The sequence below is a fragment of the Diorhabda sublineata genome, chromosome 5 (genome assembly GCF_026230105.1).
Source record: "Diorhabda sublineata isolate icDioSubl1.1 chromosome 5, icDioSubl1.1, whole genome shotgun sequence".
NCBI classification, from domain to species: Eukaryota; Metazoa; Arthropoda; class Insecta; order Coleoptera; family Chrysomelidae; genus Diorhabda; species Diorhabda sublineata.
In genome coordinates this window covers 15,362,946-15,382,278 of record NC_079478.1, presented here as the reverse complement: position 1 = coordinate 15,382,278, position 19,333 = coordinate 15,362,946, and the positions used below count along the sequence as shown (strand labels likewise).

The 19,333-nt window shown below is 32.8% G+C and overlaps 1 protein-coding gene across 3 annotated transcripts in view; it reads right to left on the bottom strand.

Moving 5' to 3' along the window:
• The window catches only part of LOC130444009 (synaptotagmin-9), a 77,429-nt gene that overhangs the window by 49,917 nt on the left and 8,179 nt on the right, over positions 1 to 19,333 (bottom strand). For all 3 annotated transcript variants that reach the window (XM_056778962.1, XM_056778963.1, XM_056778964.1), the window contains exons 2-4: positions 13,458 to 13,590; positions 4,282 to 4,429; positions 896 to 1,080 (exon numbers count right to left, since the gene is read on the bottom strand). In XM_056778962.1, the coding sequence (XP_056634940.1) occupies positions 896 to 1,080; positions 4,282 to 4,429; positions 13,458 to 13,534 (410 nt within the window). In that variant the 5' untranslated portion in view covers positions 13,535 to 13,590. The remainder of the gene's footprint in view (positions 1 to 895; positions 1,081 to 4,281; positions 4,430 to 13,457; positions 13,591 to 19,333) is intronic.

Genomic DNA, 19,333 nt, shown 5'->3' with positions numbered 1-19,333 from the left:
GCATTAAATAACTTTTGCAAAAAGTAAATATATCAAAAAATTATAAAAATCTTTTTTTATAGAGCGCTCAGTAGTCTAAAAAAATATGTTCTAACTCAACTAATGCGATGACTTGTTGACTTGTTAAAGAATTAATAAATTCCAAAGTTGAAAAAAAAAATTTCCCACGTTAATCAAATGTTAAATTGAAATCTTCGACGCGCCATCTCTTAATATAAATATTAAGAGCTCCAAATTTTTCAGGATTTTTTTTTTCGTCATTTCAAACAATATTCTCAATATTAATACAAAAAAAATAGTCGATTTTTTTGAAACATTCTAATATATACTCCTATTTTTGCTGAGCTCTCATCCCAGTTGTTAATCGGAAGCGACAACAATTCTAATGTTAAAAACAAAATAAAGCGACACATTATTACTATAGAAACGAAGGAAATATGTAATTCTTAATAACTATGTCAAATTATTCTAGAAATCGAAAAAATATGTAACACTCGATAACTATGTAAATAATTTTTTAAGCTCAATAATTATTAAATTATTTTAATGAAAAATAAAATATAACGGTCGATTGCACTACAAAACTACATACACCAGAAGTGATTTAATGACGAACTAACTTTATCTTTCCAATGAACTAGCACTTCCGAAAATGACAGGATTTACTCAATTCCTGAAGAGATTTCAAAGAGCAGCTATTGGTCGGTGAGGACTACTAGACAATTGATAATTGAATAAGCGCCAGCAGGAGTTTAGTACTTTCAAGAATTTAAACTCTTATATAAAGTTCCTATTTTGATTAATATAATATCAATTTGAGGATGAAAATGTATGAATAAATTTATCTAATAGCCGTTGCACCCAAGCTTCTTACTTCAAATTCTACACTACTCACCTTGGTCCTTTACCAGCTAAAGTATCAATAGAGCATTTCGTACATGCCTGTCGTCTACAATCCATACAATTAATTTTCTGAGCACCCAATAAACCAAATCCATCTCCACATAAAAGACATTGTGACGAATTTTTTCCCAAAGCGTTTCTCCTCATATTCTCTAATTTTTCTACTAACTTCCCAATCTACGAGAAATAATGACAAAAAAACAGAAGTTAGCATTCTCTGCTAACACTTGTATTATATAGGCTAAAAGCTGATATAGTGAATACTACATTTATATGATTCTCGACATTGTTGCTTTTTTCTTTAATGACGTCGTTGATGGAAGGATTTTTAGATCTTCGTGTATCGGCCAGTGTGATATAGATCATCTGTTACTGTTTTTAATATTTCTGTTTGGCTTCCCTCAGTTATGGATATATTGGATTTATTATAACACGTGACGATATTATTCAACACATAATATGTCGATACTGTCTTCTAATAACAGAAAAAGAACGAAACCAAATAAAAACATTTGTCATTCGCACCAAAAAAATTACAAGTCATGTAACAATATCTTTACGTTTAAAGTAAATCCGCTAAAAAAATTGAAATTGGCAGGCAGATACACTTTTAGTTTGATGTTTTGTGGTTGTGTCGAAAAATATTTGGCGTTTGCTCAGTAAAAAATTTTCGTAATTCCTCAATAAGGTAAAACCATTTTCGCAATATTTTGAATTGAAAATTATGAAGTAATAACCGATGCTGGTATAGTATAAAGTATTGATAAAATTATTATTTATTATTATTATTAATTAGTAAGCATTGAATTAAATACGTTTTATCGCGAAAATGAGATCACATTGATGAAACGGATACATTTCAAAAAATTAGAAACCCGACTGCCGGTTTCCGTTTCTTGTAACGTTTCACAAAAATCCAGTCTAATCAACATAAGATCTTATAATTTTTAAATCAAAATATCCCGCAAACGGTTTTACCAAGAGTACCTTTTTGGTGTAAAATTAAATATTTAATTTCACTTGAAATTTTGCTTGATAAATCTAATATTGAAAAAGTTATGTTAAATACTACTTGGTACGAACCGTGTAACTAGCGCTCTCTATGAGAGTCAGACAATAAAATAAATTTATTGGATGTATCGGCTTCCCAAACATATTCGTATAAAATTTCAATACAAGGTTGCCAGTAATTGCGGTAAAATTTAAAAAAATTTTTTTTCAACGCCCTTTATCTTTAATACGGATGGATTTACGAAAACTTTTTACTGAGTAAACCCCAAATATTTTTGAATTTTCTATCTATCCTAGAGATGGGAAATCTTACCCTGGTTCATTGTAGAGCAATATTTGGTCAAATAAATACAAATTACGAAAGATTACGCAAGTGATAAACCAGTAGTTTTTGTTTCAGTTATATCGCAGTAATTGTTGATGTAAAATTTGATAATTATGTGTAAAGGATAATAATTAAAAAAGACTATTAAACCATTTTTTAGTAAGTTAAATTTGTTTCAGTTGTCAACCTTAGGAATATTAGTCATAACGTTTATGTCTAGGCTCATTTTAGTTTGCTTCAGTTGTATGTGGGATCAATCACGTGTCGGAGAACACTCAGCGTTTCTACTTTAAATTACTGACTTCTAACAAATAGAATTAATCAATAATAATGCCATTTGAATCATTAGTTCACTATGTCCATTCCACTAAGCCTTCACGGCACCTTAAATACTTTTTTGGGCTACTACTACGATCGTTGTGGTCGCAACGAGAACATCACTCATCACGTCATGATGACCCTTGTCATTGAAGCATGAGCATTGAAGTGATTAGCAGAATTTTCAAAGCTCAAATAACGCAGATCGCAACTATGAGAATCTATCTCATTATTTGATACGGTATGGGATACTATTATGTAACGTTGAAGTATTCTTTTGTGGCACCAACAAATATTTTGATTTTACTTTAATATAAATCAGTTGAGAATTCCACTAAAAAATTCAATAACTTACAAATTATAATATAATCTCTTAAAGCCTTCGCTTTATTTGTTCTGTTTAGCTGTTCGTTAATATTCATATCAATGCTCGAAACGCCTCGTAATCTATTCGGTTATAACGCTCTGGACTAAGGCTAATTTCACATTACCCCGGCTGTCGTTTAAACGACGACGGGTAGCCGACCGTCGGGAAAAGAGGCGGCACATATACCCGACAGCTAGACGGCATGCCTGAGAAATCACTTAGTTATTTTCTGTAGTTTGTTATAGAGCGTACTAAGTTAATATTATTGACGATCTTGTATAGACGTTTAGAAAGAAAAAGAAAAAATAGGATACAGTCAGTTCATCCAATTAATACAAAAATAAACGAGGCGGGTACATCTTTTATTTAATTCACTTAAAACATCAATTCATGCGCTTCTGGTTTGAATTCGGTCCTTATAATGTTCATCTGTTTTGTCCCATAAAATGGGTCGATTCTGTCACAATGTAATTAAACATACTATGTCAATTTCCACTATGGCACAAAAGCAAATAATAAATTTTAATGAACAAACTACAGACAGTACCCAATACCCGAGAAAGTATTTAAAATGCAATTGATTAAATGAATGCCGGGGTAATGCGAAATTAGCCTAAGTGGAACAAGAAAGATCGTGTTCGTGAAGGTGATTGTCGTGAGTACTTAGTGGAATGCACCCGTAATAAATTTTCTTACTGTTATAAAAATTTTTAGATGGGTTAAATATCTGAAAAAATACGCTGAATTATGCTTATGCACTATAGAAAAGACATGCGAAGAAATTTGTGTTGTTCGTACCGTGCGTATTTGTTTAAAACGTTTCCGTGGTGAAAATTGAGTTGTCAGATATATTTTTCGCTCTGGCCGGCTTCTCAGTAAGAAAGCCGAAAAATTGGAAATATCGAGATAGATAGACATATAAACTATCAAAAGATTGCTAATACTCTGAGCATTATCCATCAATCAGTTCGTAATCATTAAAAAAAGGATTGATGCAGAAAAACTAGATGCCACATAAAAACACAAACTGTTGAGTTCGAAGAATAGTAAATTGACACAAAATACTGCAATACCCAGAATTATAGCTATAAATTGCTGATTTGTGGATGGTTTTGATACATCCCCTGTATAGCGTGAATATTGCACTGTTTAACTATAATTTATTTCAGTCTTTGCAACACATTCTTGATTGAAAAAAATGGAGAACACAGAAAAGGAATTATGTCTTTTTTGCCTTTAAACCGGAAAAGTGTCACAACGATGGATGTATACTTAAATTTTCTATAAAGAAAAATTGTATTCAAAAATTAGGTTATAAAATTGTTTTTAAATAATTCAATAATTGATAAAATCTCACCCTTTGTTGCTCCGAAATATCTAACTGTTCGGCCCTTTGTATAACTTGAACGATAGCCTCCTGTTCTTCTGCTGCTAAAGGAGAAATTGGCGGAGCTTTTTGACTGTATCCAAATGAAGCTGTTTTCACGCTCCAGCCGGTATTTAATCTGAAAAAATGATAAAACTTCTTAGTCATTCGAAAAAGGATGCAAACAACATTATAGTGAAATAAATAATAAAAAGAAGAATAAAGTTAAGGTTTCTGATAATAAAAAATAAAATGATTCAGGAAGTTTTTAAACTGCTCTCAATAACGACCTTGCATTGGTATAGTAACTGTCAGGATATAGGATATATGGCCTGTCCTTTGTGAAAACGGATAATATCTACAGAGGTACCGGGAAACCGTAGTTGAAAATCATTTCATAACAGCAGGTAGTCCGAAGGTCGGGCTTAGAATATTTTTCTTACAATTTTCAGTTAGAACGTTTGATATATTTCACTTTTCATTGACACACAAAATTTGAAATCTTTTTTGTTAAACCTATTGATACAGTGCAGATACTATTTACACATTCTAAGAATAATGTTGTTTACATAAACACCCTCATAGGCTACCGTTAAATATATAAATAGCTATTATTTCTCTAGGTTGAATTGCAACGTTCATTTATTAAAATGTTTTTTTCCAAGTATTCAATGTTATGCCTGATCAAGACTGTGTAACGCCGAAGAGAGTGTGGATCGAGCGTTGCAGTTGCATCGTCTTGAAAATAAAAATATAATACAATTCATTCATAATTTTATAGGAAAGAAGCTTCCTCAAAAGATTCATGATATAAGAGTGAATAGAAAATATAACAGTATCAGGAAAAATATATTACATTACATTTTTGTAAACCTATTGGAAGACTTACGTTCAAGGTAATCTCCGGTTTTCAATTTTATATTTTTCTGTATTCTACTAGTAAGATCACTTCCGTTATTTGGAAAACTATCATTATGAAGAAGCAGCTCATTAATAATCAAACTCGAATATACTCATGTCAACGATGCGATCAATTATGTCAATTTTCGCAGGACTATCCACTACCTTTGCGACATATAAACGAGCCCTTTGAGCCAGCTTTTTAATACCTTCATCCATCACCACACATGGATCATCTGCATGACATGTGAAGGTGATGCATCCATTGTTATTGATTTAACAAAGAGACCATATAATAAATTCCTCTACTTTAGCTCCTCGTCACAAAGAGGAACTACTCCGGAAAACTACTTATGAGTTTGATACGTATTTATTGAAGAACAATTAGATTAGAGAAAGAGACTGTCATGAGAAAATTTAACAATTTTATGAACAAAGCGACCCAATTTTATATTAGATAATATAACAATAACAATTTGGTTTGATAATAATTATGATACATATAATATCTTACTCCATACTGAATTGAATCATACCAGTCTATTGAATCTGTTGTAAATTATAGAATTCTGCCACAGAATAATCTGGTCAAGCAAAAATACATTTGTCAATCTCTGGAACTTATTAAATGTATTTGCATTTTTTAATTCTGAAGGTAGCTTATTGAATAATTTTTTAGCACTGAGGATAAGGGAATTTTTTACCAGATCAGAAATGGGTATTTGTCAAGTAAATATGTTTCCGAACCAAACAAATGGATTCTAAAATAAAAATAGCGGGGAAAGTTAAAACTTCGTATTTTTTAAGATAGAATTCACAATGTGCACTTCTTCTGATACCATAAATTTATCGTATAGCTCTTTTTTAAGAAATCTTAAGCTGTTGATTAAAGTTTCTCAGATTTTTACCCCCTCATGTCTCTCCTCCAGCACTTTCTGAAATAAAAACTTAGACGTAGATTAAATAGTTGTGGAAAAAGTACGCAGCCTAGGCGAAATGCCTTTTGAATTTCGATTTCATTTGTCTCAATGTCCTCAACACGCACTACTGCCATTTGATTGTAATAGACATTTTTTATTAATAGTATATGGCCTGGATCTAAGTTAATAGTTGTTAAATTCTTTAAAAGTTTATCGTTTTGGACTTTATCAAAGACCTTCTGGAAATCAATGTAGCAGACATATACATTTTTGTTGTATTCTCTGCACTTCTGTAGGAGTATTGTGATGACGAATAATGCTTCTCTAGTTCCTAATCCTTCTCTAAAGTCAAAGAGTAGTTCATGGTCGGTGTCGGCTTTTAATACTATTCCTAAACCGACTGTTGATACAAATAAAATCAATTTGGGTCCTCATGATCTTGTCTTCATTATTTCGTGGTGATGTCCACGTGTAAAGACGCTGAAGAGGTAGCTCATAGAAAGTATTAAACCAAATCTTTTTCCTGGCAGAACTGTATTAGCCTCTCACCTCTGTCATTCCTATCGCCCAGTCCAAAGTCACCAGAAACATTCTCGATCCGACCTTTACCAATCTTGGCGTACCATAATAATGTTAAGATCGTGTTTCTTCAATTTCATGGTTAGCGAATCTAAGTATGCATAGAATCTCTCTATACTTTCTTCGTCGCTGTCGGCTGTAGAAGTATATACCTGTACAAAGTTGAAGTTTATAGGTCTTGTTCGTATTTGAATCAGCATACTCTATTACTAAAAGAGCATACGTCATAAAAAAAAGGTCGAATAATTCCGCAAGCATCTTATTCACATACTAGGAGTAATTGGTGATGGAAATTCTCGACACAAGTGATGCTCAATATCTCCATTAATCCATAAAAAAGATCTATTTCTCTTATCGTGTATAAAACTCCTGGTTTTCTTTTTCTCATCCCCTTTTTGTTTTCTACCAAAGTTATGGGATTCGATTGGTGTTATTTTTTTAACATTTGCTTGTAGTTGGCTATGTTGATAAGACCAGTTCCGCTGGCCTAACATGCTGGTAAATGGTCTATGTCACGTTCGTCATCTTCAGCACTAGACTCTTCATCGGTAAGAACGTTACAATCGGGCGGTTCGATGTATATAGCTTCGGCATTCAGATATTCTTCATAGATCATTTTAATAGCTTCTTATAATGTAGAACCTTGCCTGTAAAAATAAAACTCACAAAAAAAATTAAACCTAATATTATGCACGGGTTTTTTCGGAGAAAAGTAGGTTTTGACCCACCATTTTTCGGTAAAAAATATAAATAGGTTGCCTATTAGCCTAGCGTTACCATAAGGTACCGCAAAGGAATATTCTAATCTAGATACAACATCCAAACGAAAATTATTTTTAATCCGTTAGTTAGAGTTCGATACATTCATATATTAGGAACAAAGTAGATAAACATCTCTAGCTTCAAAGAATAATAAATAAGTAATTTTGTACTTACACGAAATTAGGTTCCATGTTTTTATACATTTTTCAAACGATCACTTTTTAAACCGGCAAAACTCTGCTAAAAAATTAATGAAAGAACAGAACAGTTCAGACATGTACTTTAGTCATCTCTCACTTCTAAGCTGGCGCCATCTCTTACTAGGTGACCAAATAAATTATGTAGATTGCTTTACATAAATTCATGGAAGCGTTACCATATGGTAACGCTGGGCTAATATGGGTTAACTAATAAAATTTCGTTTTTCGTCGACTCGATTACAAATGTATGTAGTTGAGTAACGTATGGTAATTAGTTTGTTGAACGTATTGATTTTTAGATAAAAACATTATTTTATCTCGTATATTTTATTTGCCTAATTCGAGCAATAATGCGGCTCGAAACATTTTTTTGTATTTATGCAAATTTCAACAGCATGAAAATATTTTAATGGATTAAACGATGATAACTACACGTCAAATGTTTTAAACGAATTAACGATATTCCTATGAGTACATCATATTTGAATTAATCTATCTGATGTCCCAGCATAAATCAAATTGAAGATCAACAGCTAATACAAAACGTTAATTTTTTATATTTATTTTTAAAACTCTAATATCAAATCAATAGTGAATAGTTCCATAGTTCGAAATTTCCAACTTTAATATTATGCTTTACATGTTTCCCTCAAGTTTCCCTGAAAAAAAATACACAAGACTGTGTAATTGTAAGAAGCGCCAGTCTGCCGCCTGACTATTGATTGTTCATACTGGCAGTTATTTGAAAATTATTATAATAAAAAGTCAAAGAAGAGATATACAGATTTTATGTGGAAAAATTCAAGATATTAGTATCGGCAATAAAAGGTACGAAAGGAAAGACGTTTGAGGAACGTTCTAATAAATGAACTGGTAGTTGTTAGTGTATTATTCGAGAAAAGCGAAATAAATTTCGGTCTCTATTCATGCCATGGTAATAGTCCGGTCAAATTAGAATAAAAAAGTAATACTCAAATAACAGAAATTCCCACAGATATTTATTTTGATGGAGACCTTAGGTTTACTATTAAAAATAAGTTCCCAGAAGAAAAAAGTTACTCAACATCAATGGTGACAATTTTGTGTCTCTTGTATTTTATATTGTGAAAAGAAAAAATGGATCAGACAGAAATTGTAGAGCGGAAAATTACCTACAAAATTGACCTCTCTGAGTGATTCTCACTACAATTTCATTCATTATAGGCGCTAGTGTCCTTTTTTCAAAAGGAAATGCACCTATGCAAATTAAAGAGTAGTTAGACTATGTGTACGACGATATCATTTGCATCCGTAAAATGATATCGTGCGACTACCAGCGATATCATCGAAAAAGTTCAGCACAGGTCGTATAAATGTTAGGGAGTCATCTTGGATCAAAATCGCATACAAATAAACATCCCCTGGCTTTATTGACGTGATTTAAACCAAATGAGTCGGAATTTATAACCATAGATAGAGCCTAGATTCACTACCACTCTCTTAAAATGAAAAAATAGTCAAGCAAACCTGCTCAGATAAAGGCAAAGACGGTTTCATTGACTGGTAAAGTGATGGGATACCTAGTCGTGAAATTGTATTCATCGACTCCCTTCAAAAGTATAAAATAATAAAAGGAGAATATTGCAAAAAAACGACCGGATTTGAAGAAAAAGAAAGTGCTTGACCATCAGGATAAACTACACTCCGGTGATTTTTATGGCTAAAATTACACACCATCCACCTTATTCACCAGGCAGATGATCGTTGATTGTTCATATTACGAATACAAAACGAGGGTAAGTCGTCCTTTTTGCATCACTGGAAAATATTACCAGATTCATTAGGCCCTTCTGATAGTTTTCAACGACGCTATTTTTCTGAAATGCTCGAATTATATATCTACCACGAACCCAGTTGGTATGACCTCCTAGACCGCTGTTTTTGGGAACCTACCAGTGTCAAAAGAATATACAGTATACTCAACCTTATAATAAAAAAAGAGGTATTTAGCGAAACCTACAAACTAATCCAGGAAAAAATTTAAAGTCAAAGTATCTGAAAGTGGATAAATCGATAAATCTAGAGAGCAGAGGAGAACTAATTGGCTAAATGCTTAGCATAATGGACACAGACATCCGATTTGAAATAATTATCAATGATCACTAGCCATGGGTTAATAAAGATCTTTCTCAAGTTCGAAATGCATCTCTGTAGTATACAGATAAGTCGAATCTAGCAAAAGAAACGGGATTTGGAATTTGTGGACCAAAATGTCAGCTGTTCATATCACTACAAAAAGCACTCGCTATTTTTCGAGTAGTTTCTAACATAATATTTGAATATAAGCCTCATACCACTAATGTAAAGCCACTAGGGGATCAACGATCATTATTTTAGACCAGATCCCTACCGTGGTCCCATGAGAAATCACACCAACAACTAACATAACGGAAAGGATTAGATGAAGTTTTACAGTATAAACCTTCCAGGCCAGAAGATTCATAGCCGTATCGGCAAAGAACTCTGAGAACTTCATGAGATGTCCAGAAACGAATTTAAACTAGTGGTCAGTCTTCTCATAGGTAACTGTCACGTCATATATCATCTTAATAATATAATTATAGGAGAACATAACTACAGATTCTGTGAGCAAGCCATAGAGACAGCAGAACATCTATTCTGAGAATAAAATGCCTATTGCAGCAAAAGGCTTAGATACCTAGAATGAGTAGTGCAAACATCTAGAGAAATGAGACATTAAATCTCCAAAAAAATAGGCTCCTTTGGGAACATTCTTTATATTTTAGAAGCAAAGCAATGAAATACAAAAATATCTTCTAGATATAGGTGTAGAGGAGCTTTCGAGCCAAAACGACTACCCAAACAATCTACTACAATTGGGAAGTTGGTTAAAAAACCTCAAAAAAATAGCCACCCTTAGAAAGAGTCCACGTATTTTAAAGAAATAATGAGATGTAGTGCCATATATTAAAATCTTTTTAGGTATAAATGCAGAGCAGCTGAAAAGTCGTAACGACTCTTGACATGACAAGCCACGGTATCCGAAGGTCTTTTTTTTCGGATAGTCTTAGGAGTTAATATAACGGAAAGAAAATGGAGATCTACAACGGTATCTGAGGTTTACATCGATCATCTATTTGATTTCTACCTATTTTACCTTTTACTCCTACATATTTTCACACCAAAATAATTGTTTCACAACGGATTTTTTCAACTTAGAACATCTCCAAATAAAAAAATGAGTCAGACAAAAAATGAGGAATATAGCAGGTAGACGGATTACTATATTTGGGTTTTGAGACAATAATAGCAACAATGGGGGTTTATCCTTCTAGGACATGATGTAGAGTACGTTAAACCGGAAATATTCTGCATTTGGTAATCACACAAAAGCGTATATATGTGTCAGATACATGCATGATTAAGAGGAGAGTTAAGCTTTGAGCTTGAACTTGGTGGTAAGAACATAACCGAAATTTTTAACGCGAATCTCTTATAGTTCAAGAAAATGGGCCCTTAAACGAAAATTTCTGAAGTCAAAAATAATAATTAACATTTTTCACCTTTATAACAAGCTCAGATTTTTCGAGTTACAAGATAAAAATGGAAAATCAGAAAAAACTTCCATCGAATTAATATTCTCAATCTGAACACGTAATTTTGTTAGTTTGTATTGAAATATTTTGCAATTTATCTTGTTTACTCTCTAACTTTGCTAAATGAGTTTTATATAATAAAAACAACCACAAAAGTCTATTTCGGATAACGACAAAGCAAGAAATAATCGCCTTATTTTGTTTTCGATTCTAAATTTGTCATGTTCTCATCTCGTCGCAAATTCAAACAGAATTTTCCTGAAATAAGGATAATAAGGACTAGTCATTATGCTGCCACTTTGTGTTTCTGTATTTCTTATAGAAGTTGAGGAAAGTTTAAGCTGCTTTTTGACTTTACATATAACAGGAAGGAAAAGTTACATATACATATATTATCCTAAACGTATATGAATATTTATGTATGCATAAGCTATCTACAACGCGATTGCTTGTGATAAAAACTTGCTAAAATTAAAAATGAAAAATTAAACTCAACGCTAATGCCTTTCGGCTTATTATGGTTTTCTTCAAATACTTTGAATATTCCTTTGTATTATGGCACAGTAGTCAGTTTTGATATATTTATTCCGACATTCGAGTTTTTGAAGAAATTAATTTGTTATCGACTTTATCGATAAGTTAATTAAACTCGTTGCTTCCAATTACCTTTATCAATTTTCTTTTGTTTCAAGCAAATTTATTATATTAGTTTTTGTTTAAATTCGCATTCTCTATTTATTTGGAGAATAGAAAAATATAAATTCAGTTTTTTTGTATATTAGAGCATATTCTCCTTTTTATTTAAAAATGTTCTACCTACTCGTTCCTTCTTTGGTAATGTCCATTTGCGTTATCGTGTTTTTCCTCATTTTTTGTGCAGTTCGACAGTTACCAGGCTGAGAGTCCAGCCACACCCAAAACACTCAACAAGTGTACCACAAACAAAAAAATTCAACTCAGCTCCAAAAACTGGGAATTTATTATTTTTTTGATAAATTTATTTGTTGCTAATTTTTTTATTGTTCACAGTGATATATATTATTTTGGAGAATCGTTTGTTTTTATTAATTTAACTCATACGGAGTATGTCCAGCTTTTCCACCTTTTTTTAATCACTCTAAGCATCGTTCGTTAAAAAGCTGGTGGCATCCAATTTAATATTAATTGTTAACCCCATCTAAATACCAGTTTATATACTTTAACTCAGGCTGAATAATACGAGTACTTCCTGAAGAAGAGTCTTCAGCTGGGCAAGTGAGGTTACAAGTTGGCTGTCACGTCAAATGTAATTTCAAATATTGCATAAAATTTTACTATAGGACAATTTGTTTAATTTTGTGGTAAAAGTAGCAATTTTAAATCAATTAATTTAGAAACTATAACAAAAAAATAAACCGAAAAATCTGTTTTTGCCTTCTTGTCCCAGATAGGGGAAGATGGCTGCTCTATTAGAGGACTTGCGAGTTATCTAGGTCTTAATGCGAGTACCATGGCCAGAGTGAAGAAACGATGGGATGATAAATATGGCAACAAATGTCAAGTAAATTGGCCAGCAAGATCAAATGATTCGTTTTTGTGGATATACGACGTCTGGCTATTAAACAACGAGACTGGTAACGAAAAAGGGTTTTATTATAAAAATTATTCTACATTCGATTGCTCCCCTTTCATCACAACACACCTTTCCTTACGTTTGTTCCATTGATCAAAGCAGTGCTGGAAATCTTCTTCGGTGAGGTCCTTTATGAGTTCTGCCGTTTTTTGCTTTACCGTCCACTCAAATCGGGTCAAAGAAGATCTTTTTCTAACCTTTCAAGGAAGAATTTATAGCACTCAGTTTTTTTAAATTTAACGAGAAATTTGAGATTGCTCCTGTTTTTCGTCATCCACGGTTTTCGGCGCGAGAAAAAAACATGTTCGTTCCAAACCGCTACTACACAAATACTATAATAGTGACGGAAACGTGTTTTGTGACGTGCATAGGCAAGATATCTAGATATCCAACTCACTACTCGGTTTTTAACCCACCCGTCTGCTTCTTGGAAAAAAGTCAAAAGATGAATAGTGACTTGACACCATCTTAAACATAATTAATAGTACCAATGCAAATTTTTCCTAAGCTCCAATTCAGTTAATTTTCGTTACATCTAATTTATTATTCATATTGTTTAACATAAAAAAAAGAAGAAAAAATATTTATAAGAACTTACTTAGCCCTTAATGCTAGCTGTCTATCGTTCGGACAAACGAATCTATTGGCTTGCTGCTCTTGCCCATAGTCGACCATTATAAGGACAACGTAATGAAAAACTCAACAGAATTGGATTCTATTCTCTTGTGTATCTGGAAATCAGAACAAATACTTGAATATCTAGTTGTAAAATATATGAAAATCCACACAATTACGTTTTATTACGCAAGCTTTAATGCTGACGACACGATTTTAAAAGACAATTTTATTTTTTATGTTTGTGTGAACAGATTCCGTTGACCTCAGCTTCTAGTTTAATGAAAAGTGTAGACAAGAACGGAAAGTAGAGTTTTTTGGACAATTACGGAGGTCACAGAAAAGAATGTTCTCTAAAAAATGTACTTTCTTACAGTTATGTTTCACCAAAAATGTTTGTGACTGCTCGTGATAGTCAGTTAAATAGCGTGTTCGATAAATTTGGACACTAAAGTGTCTAGACTTTTTTTTCTTTGAAGTTGAGTTTTCACTTATTTCATTTCGGAGACGAATCTCTTGAAATATACTACTCTACTTTGTACTAATTATGATCAGCTGCTTGTTGACGCCGATATGACAAAGATAAAAATTATACGAGGATATATTAAAAAATTCTTAGCCTACCATAGAACCAAACAAAATTTAAATGTCAAAATATTTTATTTCTCATTATATTCTCCTCTTAATTGGATACATTTATTACAGCGAACCTGCAACGTCTCTAGAACTTTAAAAAAAAAATGTTTCTTCTTGCTCTGCAAACCAGACCTCCACAGCTTTTATTACCTCCTCGTTGGAAGAAAATTTACGACCTTTTAAACTTTTTTTCAGTTGAAGTAAAAGATGATAGTCGTGTGTGCAGGGGCGTTGTCCTGCAAAAACAAAATACCTTTGTATAGCTTTCCGCGTCTTTTCTCTTTAATTTTTTTTACGTAGAGTGGTCAGTAAATGAACAGTTATTGTTCTACCCTTATCCAAAAAATCAATCATGATTACTCCAGGCAATCCAAGCAGATTTTTGGACACCTTTGTTTCCAGATTTTGTTTTCAAATCGAGCACAGATCGAACACGATGCTTCTATCCTTGCACGCTATTGGTCAACATTCAAACAATTGGAGATCCATTTTGCAGCAATTTTTCTCATGTCCAAATTGACGCGAACTATATGATGAACGCGTTCGTATGAAATATTCAGTGCTTCAGATATACGTTTTACCCCAATTCAACGGTCTGATAAAATCGGGGACTGACACAGATGTATGTATTGCTTGCACTAAATAACTAAATCTACTTTTTTCGAATGCATTTGGATGAATTTTTAGTTTTTTTGTATGTTTTTTTTTATTTCTTCTGTGATATACGATAGACTTGCATCCAGATGAATGACATCATTGGTTAATGAACCCTGAGACTCCCATTATCATTCTTAGACTTTTAGACTGAAATCTCTGTAAAATTTCAATATATGAATTTGCATCTGTTCCCATAATCCTACTCCATAGGTCCAAACTAATTTTAAGATGGTTCTGTAAATTAATTTTTTTTAATTGATAATTTGGATTTTTTTCACCCAGTAGCCGGTACATGCTTCTCTACTTGTGACCTATTTGTTTTTATGTTTTTACTCCAATTAAATTTTTGTCCTAGTGCATACCCAGATCTTGTGGGATTTCTTTGCCGTTCAGTTTTACTGGCGGACATATTTTCTTATGCGTTGCGAATGTTTATTATTGGTTTTACTAGGTGAAGAAGGGCAGGCCTATTCCAAGCGAGTATAATCCAGTCAAAATAAACATGCAAATCGTAACATCATTCTACCTTCTTTGCACATTAAATTTTCTGAAGGCGCTATACAAGAATAGTTGTAGTTTACTAATTAGAAATTTTTCAACAGATAGGAGTGAATATTTTAATGTAGATTTATTTCCTGTACTCAAATTTGATTTTTCCGTGAGAAGTATGAGTAATGAACAAAGGGATTGTTTTCATCAAGATTCAATTAGGGTTTCGGGATGAAAATACTGTATCACTGTTAATCTTAAATTGAAGAAACTGGAGAATAGAATATTTCTCTAACTATGATCTATATAACTAATAATAAATTACTTCCAACTAGGCTATAAAAACCGTGTTAACTATTTTTATGTTTTTGACGAGCACTTTTATTGTTTAGTATTGACATATTCGTTCACGTTATGTATTTATAAAGATTATATTTCATGAACACATACTGAGGAAAAGAAATTTCATTTCATACTATACCATAATATTGTACATTACTTTGTCAGTCCGGGAAATACATTATAGGCCGATTTATAAACTTGACTTTCACTTTGCGTTTCCCGTTGACGATTGCTATCAAAAAATTTAAAAAATTGCATAAGAGCATTTATATTTGCCGTTTGACGTCGCCGTTTACCGTTGGTGTCTTTCAACATAAACGAACTACATCTTTTCTCGTCGGCAGTTCGTAGACAATCATATCCGCTTGCGTTTGTCATGTGATTTTGCCTAATGCTCCCAATAAAAAAAACTCCTCGTTATTTTCCATAATATCGTCCTTAAATACCGGATTACAAACAAAAACACGAAAATATCACGAAAAAAAAAATCAGTACTTATGAAAAAAAGAATAATAAAATTTTTAGGTTAACGGCAGCGACGTCAAATTTATAAATAGGGTCATACGGCAAATAAAAACAGCCAACGGAAATTCAAGTTTATGAATAGGGGCAGTAGACGTCGAACGGTTAACGGCACCCGCAAATAGCAACTGCAAAGAGAAAGTCAAGTTTGTGAATAGGGTTAGTAGACATTGAACGGCAAACGGCACCCGCAAATGGCAACTGCAAAGGGAAATTCAAGTTTGTGAATAGGGTTAGTAGACGTTGAACTGTAAACGGCACTAACTAATAAAAAACAACTGGAAAAATAACATCAGTTGGAAACTTTAAAACAGCAGAATTTTAACTATTTTCTTACACATTAGTTAATTTCTTTCACCGACTTCAGCGGAAATAATTGTTTGTCGCTGGTAGTAACAACTATACATCATCATGAAATGTTATGTTCTACTGACGTTGCCGAAATAGTTATTCATATTTAGAGATGTACGTAAGAACAATAAAATTCAAGACTAGTAAATATACTTATATCCCGTGAAGTGGGTAAATAATTTTTTTTCTCCTTCACCTTTTCCCAATTGCCTTAAGACGGCTATAATTATACCTCTGCATAAAGAAAGAGAAAAAAATCAAGCATCGAATTATCGCCCAATTGAACTCCTACACGTTATTTAAGATCATAGACAGATTGGACAAAAAGAGACTTTTATCATATCTGTTTATATATAAAATACTTACTTTCCATTAATTTGGGTTTTTGAGTAACAAATGCACAAATGATACTATATTCTTCCTCCTTAATAATGTCTACTATAGCCAAAACAGCCATCACTCCATTGCAACAACTTTTGGTGATTTTTCTAAGGGTTTTAATTAACAACTTGCAGTACTATGGTTCAGGTCACGCCTTACCAACAGAAGTCAGCTTGTAAGGGTTGATAGAACGATGTCTTCTTGGAAGCCAATAGAATATGGACTCCCCAAGGCTCAGTACTAGGCCCCATTTTGTTTCTTCTGTGTATAAACGACATCGGCTATCTAGACATCAGTGGTAAAATGTGTCTATTTGCAGATGATACTAGTTTCTCTAGGAGCTACCCTGATCTCACGGCACTTCAAAGGACTATATCTAGTGACCTAATCACCCTTAAATCATGGTGCAATACTAATCTTCCCTGTCTCAACGTTTCTAAAATTAAAGTTTTATCATATAAAATTACATTACTGCCTTTTTTATTAAATAACAACACCATTAATGTCTGTAAAATTCTTATTGTTTGTTGTAGACAATCCCTTGAAATGGGAGTCATATTTAATTAAGCTCCTCCTGTTTTGCGCTGAGATCAGTTTCCAAAGAACTGAACTTATCCATCTCCTTAACAGCCCTTATTGAGTCGCATCTTCGATATAGTCCTTAAGGGATGAGATCCTTTCTGGGGTACGTGTGGTGCGACTTAATTTGAGCGAATCTTCAAACTACAAAAGAGAGCTACTAGATATTTACTCGGACTAAACAACAGGGCTCAATACAGGAACTTAAGATTAAAAATTCTGACTCTACTTTCCCTATTCATCTTTGAATCCGTTTGTCTAGTTCGTTAGCACACTTCTCCAATTAATTTCAGAAAGGTCGCTGCACGGCTATGCACTTAGAACGACCTTTACCTATTTACTCCACATTCAGAATTAGTTAAGGGCTCAATATTTTACAATGCAAAAAATGCAAAATCACTTGCCAATTGAAATCAAAGTGCCTTCTACTCAGTAAATGACTTCAATTCTAATAATATTTAATTCCGGGCATGCTACATACTGGCTTAATTTTTGTTATGGTCTTATATTCTAATTATTACCTATCTCTATAATTTTGTTATTCATTGTGGTTTTGTTCTGTATATTAAAATTGTCTACAAATTGTATTTGCATTTCTCTCTCTCCCTAATCTTTGATTTTTATTAATTTAATTTAATCCTTGTTGCATAAAGTTGTGAAAAGCTTTGATCGGTTTTTATAGCATCATAAGCATTGTTATTTTAACTGGATTTTGAAGAATCAGCAAATATTGCTTGTCGATGCTGTAACCAAAAAAAAAAGTAAGAGGTGTGAAGCATCGTATCAATACTTTCACAAACCGTGCTTCTGCGGAGCTTTCGCGATAAAACTGAACTGAACTAAAGTCTTCATCAAGTTTTCATACAAATTGAGAAGAAAACGACAAAACATTTATCCATATTTGTAAATAATGTCAATAAATCTTCTGCATTTTGATTCAAATTGTTTGAGGGTTAAAAAATTAACTAGTAGACACATCATTTTCTCATTACTTAATTGAAATAAAATCAATGAAGAAAAAAATTTAACAAGACGAATTTGGAAGATTTGATAACAGCAATTGTTTTTATGCGTCGCATCGACTAGTCTGCTAAGTAATTAAGGGCGCCAATATAATTTATCGTTACAACACAATAAATTGATTCTATCAATCAACTACATACTTATTTTATTTAAGGGAGCTGTTTGTTTGGACAATACCAAGCAGTGGAAATACTTTTCATGTAAAATAGAAACACTTAAGTGCTAATCGGATAAGCTTTATTTTAGTGGTTCCGTTTTTTCAAACTGTGTTATACATAGAGGAAAAAAAAGTGTTTCTATAAAAATTTTTGTATTTTTCTCGCAATCGAAAGCGGAAAAGAAGGTATGAATCAACAGATAAGCATATACGAGGAGTGAAAATTGAGTAATAAGACTGATATTGTTAATGCGTTTTTGGTAATCCTGAAACAACGAAATTTCTAGCACATAATTTGCTCTAAATACATACATATTTTTCCCAGCTGCATGTAATCATTAGATCTCTATCAGCTGTGTGATTGTCTATAGTGGGACTTGTCACAAAACTTCAGAGGCGAAATCACGCGTCTGGATCAAATTTTGTACAAAATTAGGCGATTCGGCGACTGAAAGTAACGGTGAAGTATAGAAGAGTTTGTTACCAATTCTATGAGCTATACACAGATGGTTCATAGACATGAAGTTCCAAGCAGGGCCATGAAAGCGTCGAAAATGGAAACGATGCTCAACTGCTTCTTTGAGAGCCGCTGATTAGTCCATAAGAATATCGTTCCATCTTGACTGACTGTGAATCAATTATTCTATTCGGTGCACTTTAAAAGGACTTCACTTTGAATCGTTTGGAGGCATCCAAATCACTATAACGGAGGGAATATCGGA